The 10,262-nt window shown below is 32.9% G+C and overlaps 1 protein-coding gene across 1 annotated transcript; it reads left to right on the top strand.

Annotated features, from left to right (window-relative positions):
• Positions 1 to 5,426: 5,426 nt before the first annotated feature.
• On the top strand, positions 5,427 to 9,537 carry LOC130903229 (uncharacterized). Its single transcript, XM_057815391.1, has one exon. It carries the CDS (start codon positions 5,584 to 5,586, stop codon positions 9,535 to 9,537), a length of 3,954 nt encoding a protein of 1,317 aa, XP_057671374.1. The 5' UTR covers positions 5,427 to 5,583.
• Positions 9,538 to 10,262: the final 725 nt, after the last annotated feature.

The raw sequence follows: 10,262 nt of genomic DNA on the forward strand, positions 1-10,262 counted from the left end.
GTTTAGGACCTTGTATGCGACAGGCCACTTTGACTGCATGATGACAAGTGTTGAGAACTGGCTCTGTCCAGGTCCGTAAAAAGACACACATTTCTGATAGCCAAATGCCTCGTCATCTAATTAGTGACGCGCATGAATGGATTAACGAGATTCCCACTGTCCCTACCCACGGCGACGAATATATGATATTTGATCTTTTCCCCCATACTTTTAGACGAACCCATATTTTCAAAAATTTGGTACAAAACCGAGAAATTTCCGGAATATTGTTGTCATCCCTGAGTATAAAATTGAATAAATTCGAAACTATGAGAGTTATCATGCTATTTATGGTATCAATCGATTAAGAAAACTTCAATATCTGTCCTCAATTCCATTGCAATTCCACATTCTCCAACATACGCGTATTATACAGGGTGAAATTTGAGACAAATTTTTTTCTCAAAAAAATCCACATAAAAATTCATATCGTCTACACATTAGCAGCTGAAACGTGGTAATAAGGAAAAATCGGAAGAAAAACATAGGTACTATCATAGAAAAAATATACCTCTACTCTCTTGATTATACAAGGCGAGTTATAGAGCTTTGAATTTGAGCTATTGCAACGGAATTCGACATTTCAAAGGGTACCCCTGTGGAATAGAAATGGAGAAAAATCTTTTGACTCCGATTTCAACCAAATTCCGTACATGGGGGTTGAATTATATGGGGATTCGACGAAAATTGTCAGTTTTCAGGAAAAAAAATTTTGACAAGGGGAAAATCCATGAAAATTGAATTTTCGTAGAAACGTTATTTCCAATCTAAAAAATAATACTTTTTCTGAAATCTCCGGCGACGAATATATGATATTTGATCTTTTCCCCCATACTTTTAGACGAACCCATATTTTCAAAAATTTAGCCACAAAACTGAGAAATTTCCGGAATATTGTTGTCATCCCTGAGTATAAAATTGAATAAATTCGAAACTTTGAGAGTTATCATGTTATTTGTGGCATCAATCGATTAAGAAAATCTTCATTTCACTCATTGGTCTCATTGCAATTCTTCATTCCCATACATACGCGTATTATACAGGGTGAAAGTCGAGACAAGTTTTTTTCTCAAAAAAATCCACATAAAAATTCATATTGTCTACACATTAGCAGCTGAAACGTGGTAATAAGGAAAAATCGGAAGAAAAACATAGGTACTATCATAGAAAAAATATACCTCTACTCTCTTGATTATACAAGGCGAGTTATAGAGCTTTGAATTTGAGCAATTGCAACGGAATTCGACATTTCAAAGGGTACCCCTGTGGAATGAAAATGGAGAAAAAATCGTTTGGCTCCGATTTCAACCAAATTTTATACATGGGAGTTAAATGATATGGGGATTCGACAAGAGATGTCAGTTTTCGGAAAAAAAAATTATAACAAGGGGAAAATCCGTGAAAATCCATGAAAATTGAATTTTCGTAAAAAAGATATTTCCAATCTAAAAAATAATACTTTTTCTGGAATCTCCGGCGACGAATATATGATATTTGATCTTTTTCTCAATACTTTTAGACGAACCCATATTTTCAAAAATTTGGTACAAAACCGAGAAATTTCCGGAATATTGTTGTCATCCCTGAGAAAATTGAATAAATTCGAAACTATGAGAGTTATCATGCTATTTATGGTATCAATCGATTAAGAAAACTTCAATGTCTGTCCTCAATTCCATTGCAATTCCACATTCTCCAACATAAACGTATTATACATGGTGAAATTGGAGACAAATTTTTTTCTCAAAAAAATCCACTTAAAAATCATATTATCTTCAGATCAGTAGATCATCAATATTTACGTACGTTCTACCTAATATATTTTGATAAAGACCTAAAATTAGTCAAAACGTCAACTTTCATCTATTTTTTAAAAATTATTCGAAAAAACTAATTTTGAAAGTGGAGAGAGGTCTTTATCAATCAATGGTCAAGAAAAAGTTGTATGATAATGATAATCATTAAATTTAAAATTTTTTTTCCTTATTTGTCATTTTCATTCAATGTTTCAATTATTACTAAACAGGGTTATATTCACAAAACCAAAAAAGTTCATAATTTTACTCTATGTCTATAATTTGTAAACTCTAATTATTTTTCTTATATAAAATGAGTTCTCAAATATTTCTAACATACGATATATGAATCATGAATTGATAAACCAATACTTCAATACATAAACAAAAATTCTTTCTATAACAATTCCCTCTATCATCAATTTTTATTTGTCTATGTAAATGTTTAATTGACAAGTTGTCATTCTTTATTAGCGTTTATGTGGTTAGCTAGTGTTCTGTTATTGGAATATTTAGTTTTTGTGTAACAAATATTGTTTGGTGAGTTATCTCGAAATCTTTCCACTTATCACTGTATTTATTAATAATTTATGATCATTCAATTTAATTTGTTGGTATACTTTATCTTATTTTCAACAGTAATTCATATACATTATACACCGCCATTTTGTTTTTTTCTATTTTATTATCAATCTTATATTGAAATTTCTGATTATGTCATTGTATTACATTCTGTTTATTAAAAAAATGTTTCGTTTTGATATCTTACCATGATTTCTACGATATATTACAATTCTTACCTAATACATACTTCTATTTCTGTATATCGAATAATTTAACAAGATGAACTTCATTATTGATTGAAAATCATTACTGTTCTTGTACCTATAAATAATTTATTAGCAACTATCAGATGTTGAATATATTTCAGATGTTGAACATTTTTTCCAATCTTCATTTTACTTTGCTACTATATGATTGAAAACATTTCATAATGATATTTCTATTGATTCAAAAATAAATGTTGCTTTTTTCCAAGTAGCTTTGAATTTATAATGTAAATCTTTCAAGTATTTCTATAATGCTGTTCCGTAATTGTACTAACAATCTTATATGATTCTTATTATTATTGATTTCACTACATAATTGATTGATCTATTGATATAACATATTTTCATTGAAATAATCAATTTTATTAGTATAAAAAGTTCAATTCAAAGATTCTAGTATAATATTTACCCTGTAATATTATTTATTTTTTAAAATCTTGATTGAATGATATATTGACATATTTTTTCCTATTGGAATTGATTTTTTCCTCACTGTTAAATTTGATATGTTGTATAACATGAACTGTAACTTATAAAAAGAAAACCTTATAACGATTATAACCAATTATCCATAGAAAACTTTTTACGGTTATAACCAGCTATCCATTTATAATAATGTTGAATAAAATTTCAATACCTAATGATTTTATAATTCACTTGGTACTACAATTTCATTAGTAATATTAAGAAAAATTTTGCATGTTCTTATTTATAAAATTATCTCTCTGCCAATGTCCGACACTCTTTATAATCTATTTTTATTTTTCTAAGTTGCCGTTTATTTAACAAGTTATCATTCTTTTTGCTTGGATACATTTTGTTATTTGTATAGTTGGAGTTTAGTAGATATTAGGTTTAAAAAAAATATATTATTTTATTATTTTCAAAAATTTAACTTTATTTATTGTACTACTTTCTCTTATTTATAACATTAGTTCACATATATTATAAGCCTCAATTTTATTATTTCTATATCATTTTCAATTCAATTTTCTATCCCATTCTAAAATTCTTACATTATATCAATAAATCTACTGCCTTTTCAATCTCCATTTTTGTTTCCTTCAATTTTTTTTTCGTAAATTTGAAAAATATATTTTCTTCCATTGCATTCATTCCAATTATACATGCATCTAATTGAAAAATTTATTTAACGGTATTTCAATTGATAATTCAACATTGAATCTCAATTTTTCTAAGACTTGAAAATATATCGAATTCTCATTTATGATTAATACACGAAAAGAGAATTTTTATAAATGGTTCATATTCATAAAAACGAAAAAGCTATAATTGATAAAAGAGACCCAAATAATATAAGTAAAATTTATAGCCCAATTTTGTAAATTTAATAAAACTACTAATAATTTGATTGATTGAGTATTGCGCCCTATTTGATATGTAAGAACTAAAGAAAAATTAGTTTTTTTTTTATTTTCTATTTTAATTTTATTCTTATTTTGATGTTCATGATGAAGATGATATATTGATTAATATAAATACGCAAATTTTCAGTGTCAATATCGTATTTTGATAAAGACTGAAAGAGAAGTAGAAACATCAAATAATATCTTGATAGATGTTCATTAGCAACTCATATCTATCATGTAGGATACAATATGAATTATGAATCTGGGAAAAGTTTAAGCAACTGAAAGAAAACTACAAAAAACGTCTATTTTTAGAAACAATGTATATTGGCTAAAATGATTAATGTCTTAATAAGAAAACTGATTTAAATAAACTTGATGTAATTTATGCATATCTTTTAGATTTTGAAAAAAAAATTTTTATAAAAATCCAACGCTATTCACAACCAATGAACCTCACCTAACATTTAAATTTCAACTTCACTCATATCGACCTAACCTATAAAATCAAATGTCATTCATATTCTAACCAATAAATATTCGGCTATATTCATAATGACCTAACCTATTAAAATTTAATGTTATCCATAAATTAACCAATCATTATAGAACATCATTCACTACATCTTATCTAACCAATTAAAAATTTATAAAAATTCCTATAGTAACCAAAATCAATATTTCAATTAATAAATATTTCTATCAACGTCAATTTGAATATTGAATTTTGGAACCTATGAATTTGAAATTTTCACAAGAATTAATACATTTTAAAACCACCGAAAACCTTAATTAATTATTGTAAGTGAAAAATTTTATTATTTTCATTCTTTTATATATATTTCTTTTATTGTATTTGACCATAATTTCATTCCCTAATGATTAATACATACTCGTAAGTATTCGAAAGCTCGGAAAATATATTCAAGTTAATCCAATTTAATGTTTCATTGCCACGTTTCCAATAAGAAATAATACAACTTGAAACCGCCAAATTTCAACTAATTATTTACCAGTCAATGAATACATAATTAATCAATTACTCCGTTTATACTAGGAATTATAAAATTAATTATTATTCTTTTTCGAATATACTTCAAAAAATATATTGCTGATCTTTTTTCATTCTACAGATCTCAAGAAATTATAAATATTGTAATAAATTATTGGTAAGCATACATATATTTTTTAAGAATGCCCTTGAAAAAAAAATCATGTTCACAAAACTTCAATTACATTAAAAGAAGTAGTAGAAGAATTCAAAATCAAAATCGCTATCTTACTATATCTTTGGTCCGATTATATACTGATCTGGCAAATAATACTATGACTTCTCGATTTCCTTCGACTGAACGTTCGATACGTTCTCAAAGGAGTTCAACAAGTCGTAGCTCCTTGTCAGTCGTTGAAGCGGATCCCTTTGTTACTTCTTTAACTTTACCTTCATCATCTTCCTCTAATTCGTTCCGAACTTCTCTTAACATAATTTCTCCTACGATTGGTAACTCGCAAATTTCCATACAACCGGAATTGCCCGACGATGAACTGATGCCGCCTCCTGTTTCTATTCCCGTTCGACAATCATCTCAGCAAAGACATAGACGTCGCAGACACGCTGTTGTACCGTTACGAATGACTCATCGTATTGCAATGACTCAAACAACGCAACAATTGGAGCAACTTGGTGAGAATCCATTTCATATAGGTCCGCTAAATGAAATTTGTCCTCACTGTGATGCTCTATTTTTTGTTGGTGAGAAGAAAAATCGCCAAAACGTCCGTTTGAGCTGTTGTAAGGACGGGGCGTACACTCTGCCGAATTTGAGTCAATGGCCAAGGGCAATAAAAAATTTGTACTCAACTTCGGCAGAATTTAGACAAGAGATTCGTTCGATCAACAGTTTGTTTGCGATGGCTTCTTTTAAAACCAGTCAGCCTAGTGTTGATTTTCGAGGGGAACAAGGACATTGGTGCTTTAGTATTTGCGGACAAATTTATCATATGCTCGGTGGGATACCGAAATCTCAAGATCTTAGAAATCCCACTTTGAATCACTACTATTTTCTCGATAGCGAAGAGGCGCTCGAACATCGTAACGAATTTTTACAATCTAGAGTGTCTCCTGCTACCTTGAGAATAGTAGAAGAATCATTACGGGCATGTAATAGATATATGCAAGCTTATAAAACCGTCGGAGAAATGGTACGCGAAGAACGTCGGCGACGACAATTGGATGAAGACGGTGATTCCGAACGTAGATTAATCGTGGGTATCGTTGCCAAAGGAAACATCAATAATCAACGTCGAAATTATAATTTGCCCGAAAGTCGCAGCGAAATAGCTGCAGTCTTTCAAGGGGACGAGCCTCCCTTCCAAGTGGATCTAATTTTGTATCCACATAACCCTTCTGCGTCTCAGCCTCATATGAGGCATCACGAATTAAAAAATCTCTCTCCATTGGCAGATCCGATGGTTTACCCACTGTTATTTCCCAAAGGAGATAACGGCTATTCTCAAGATTTAGTCTATTCTGACAGAAGACTAAATCGAAATAACAAAACCAAAAGCATTACATTCGGCGAATTTTACAGGTACCGTACACAAATTCGTGAAGGTTTTCCTACTTTGCAATGCGGAGGAAAATTGTATCAACAATATATTGTTGATGCATGGTGTAAGATAGAATCTAGTAGATTATGGTATTTGCGACAAAACCAAGAGAAATTTCGAGTCGCTCAAGAAACAGTTTTGCGTCGTATAAATATCAATCGCCAAGAACGCAATTTAGCGCAAATCGGCAAATCGATAGTTATATTACCATCAATATTTCAGGGTGGCGAACGGAATCGTCAAAGGCAATATCTGGATGCTATGACGGTCATCGCCCGTCACGGTAAACCGGATCTGTTCATAACGATGACGTGTAACCCTCGGTGGCCCGAAATTATAGATAATCTTGGTCCGCATCAAAAATGGGAGAACAGACCGGATCTGGTCTGTAGAGTATTCCACGCAAAATTGCTGGAATTAATGGACGACCTAACGCAAAAACAAATATTTGGTGTCGTTAAAAACTACCACTACGTCATCGAATTTCAAAAACGAGGCTTACCTCATGCCCACATAGTTTTAACTATGCAAACCGATGACAAAGTGTTGGACGTCGAAACCGTCGATGCTATTGTACAAGCGTATATACCAGATAAAAATACGCAACGCATCTTATATGGCCTTGTCAGAGATTTCCACGTCCATGCGCCTTGCGGACAATTAAATATGTTCGCCAAATGCATGATGAATGGCCAATGTAAAAAATTTTATCCCAAACCCTATAGAACCCATACTTCCCTACACATGGGTGATAATAAGAGACCAGAATACAAACGTCCCGACGATGGTCGGACGATTTATGTAGATGCTAATCGATGTCGGGTAACAAATAGACGAATTGTACCCTATAATGCTTATCTATTGAGCAAATATCAATGTCATATTAATATCGAAGTGGTAGGCTCCCTCTATACGATGAAATATCTACATAAATATATACAAAAAGGCTCAGACTCTATAACCCTGCGCATCGGTGACGGTAATAATGATGGGAATACTCGAGCACATTCCCAGCCAACGACTGAATTGCAGAAAACTCCCATCGAAACTTTGGTTATCGATGAAATAAAAAATTATCAAGATTATAGATACGTTAGTGCGATGGAAGCGATGTGGAGAATTCTTGAATTTAGAATGCACGATCGCTCCCACTCGGTGTTAGTGTTGCCTGTACACTTACCGGGCGATAGAACGATAATGTTCGAAGAATTAGAAGAAGCCAATAACATTGAAGCGCGTCTGCAATCACGCTCAAAGTTAGAAGCTTACTTTGAATTGAATTCGCACGACGTTGTCGCTCGTACTTACTTGTATCACGAAATCCCTCAACATTACACCTGGAACAATAAAGAATGCAAATGGCAATCCAGGCGTCAAGTAAGTAAGCAGATCGGTTGTATGATTGATGTATCGCCGCTCCCGGGCCAAATGGAACTTTTTTTCCTCCGACTGCTTTTATCGCGAATCAAAGGAGCGACAACGTACGATGATTTAAAAAAAATTGATGATGACGGTACGACGACTGACACTTTCGAAGAAGCATGCCGTAGAAAAAATTATATTCGTCGAACCGACGAATTCGAACGAGCTATGAGGGAAGCCGTTCTAAAGCAGCACCCACGTAAAATGCGTAAGCTATTTGCACTCTATTGTTGTATCACAATCGATGAGGGTTTCACGGAATACAACGCCATTTGGCATCAATTCTGTGAATATATGATTGACGATTTCGTGAATCTGAAACGTCTCTCGTATCAAAGAGCGGAGGAAGAAGCTTTTAAAGAAATAAACGAAATATTAAAGAGAAATAGATCAAATTTATCTATGGCAGCGTTAGGTATACGTCCTATCCACGATAATAATAGAAGTGGTGCTGCTTTTAACCGTGTTCCCGACATTGATAATAATATCAACTGCGATTGTCATTATGATTATGGTGTAGATTACGATAAAGATTTACCTATAGCTTTGCGTTGTCGTCGTCGTCATCTTAATAATCAAACTCAAATTGACGACAACAATTTTCAGTACGATCCTATAGATCTCAACGTCGATCAAAAAAGGATCTTTCTGGAAATTGTAAAAGTAGTAGCTCAAATCGTTAACGTTCCTATTCCTCGAGAGCTTATCGATAAAATGAACGACGTTGTTTTTGATGATGAAATTAACAATTCCATCAATAATGTCAACAATCGTTTATTTTACGTCGATGGACCTGGAGGAACGGGAAAAACGTTCTTGTATAATTGTCTTTTGAAAGCTATTCAACAGTATTTCAATAAAAAAACTATCGCTGTGGCATGGACTGGTATTGCTGCCAATTTATTGATCGGCGGTACTACAGTTCACAAAGCTTTCAAATTACCAATTAATATAACGAATGAAACCATGCCGGGATGGCCTTTGGAATCAGAACAAAGCCTGGCAATACTCAATGAAGTGGCTTTGATCGTTTGGGATGAATCTCCTATGACCCCTAAATTAGCTATTGAAGCTGTCGATAGATATTTAAAAGATCTATCTAAAAGTTCTTTACCGATGGGTGGCAAATGTTGTTTATTCGGTGGAGATTTTAGACAGACTTTACCGGTAATTATAGGAGGCCATAAGAAGGACATCGTGAATGCGTGTCTCAAACGGAGCGTACTTTGGTCTTCGTTTCGTACTTTCCATCTCAGTATCAATATGAGAGCTAGACATTACGTTGAGAATTACGAAGAATTAGGTAATCGAACTTTCGCCGAATGGTTGTTGAATTTGGGAGACGGTAAAATTCAATACGTCACTTTACATCCTAATTCAACAATTTCTGGCATTTTACCGGACGATCTTATCGAAATTCCTCATATGCTTCGTGTATCCAACATCGATCAATTGATTGATTTTGTATAAAAGGGAAGAAGATGACGATTTTCACGTGACCACCGATCTTCTTAATTCGATCAATTGTGCTGCTTTACCCCCGCACGAATTGAAATTAAAAATCGGCGCTATTGTTATGCTTCTTCGTAATATTGATATCGAAGATGGACTATGTAACGGAACTAGAGTACGAATTATATCTTTGGGGGATCATATTATCGAGTGTGAAATTCTGACTGGGGTTAATATCGGACGTAAAGTCCTATTGCCTCGAATAAGAATGATTTCTCGCGATACTATGCTCCCGAAAGATATAATTCGCACGCAATTTCCTATTCGGCTTGCTTATGGTATTACCATAAACAAATCTCAGGGTCAATCATTGACGAAAGCCGGAGTCTATTTAAACGGCCCCTGTTTTACCCACGGTCAGTTGTATGTTGCATTTTCACGTGTCGGCTCCGCTGATAATGTACGTATATTTGTGAACGAAGGTAACCAACAAGGTTCGTTCAAGTTTCGTGGTAGACGATGTTTTACTAGAAACGTTGTTTATTTCGAAATTTTAGATTCCTTGAATCGAAATGACAATCGTACCGATAATCGAATTGATGATGTGGCAGTCAACGTTAACAGGAAACGTCTTCGAATTAATTTGAAATCGTTTACTGATGATGAAGACTACGACGACATTATCAAACGACGTAGAGATGATAATATTATTGATTTAGGTGATGATTTGGTTGATGATAACG

This window comes from Diorhabda carinulata, unplaced genomic scaffold (genome assembly GCF_026250575.1).
Source record: "Diorhabda carinulata isolate Delta unplaced genomic scaffold, icDioCari1.1 Dcau_17, whole genome shotgun sequence".
NCBI classification, from domain to species: Eukaryota; Metazoa; Arthropoda; class Insecta; order Coleoptera; family Chrysomelidae; genus Diorhabda; species Diorhabda carinulata.

Coding starts and splice junctions, on each gene's coding strand:
- LOC130903229 (XM_057815391.1), top strand. CDS start 5,584: ATGCCGCCTCCTGTTTCTATTCCCGTTCGACAATCATCTCAGCAAAGA.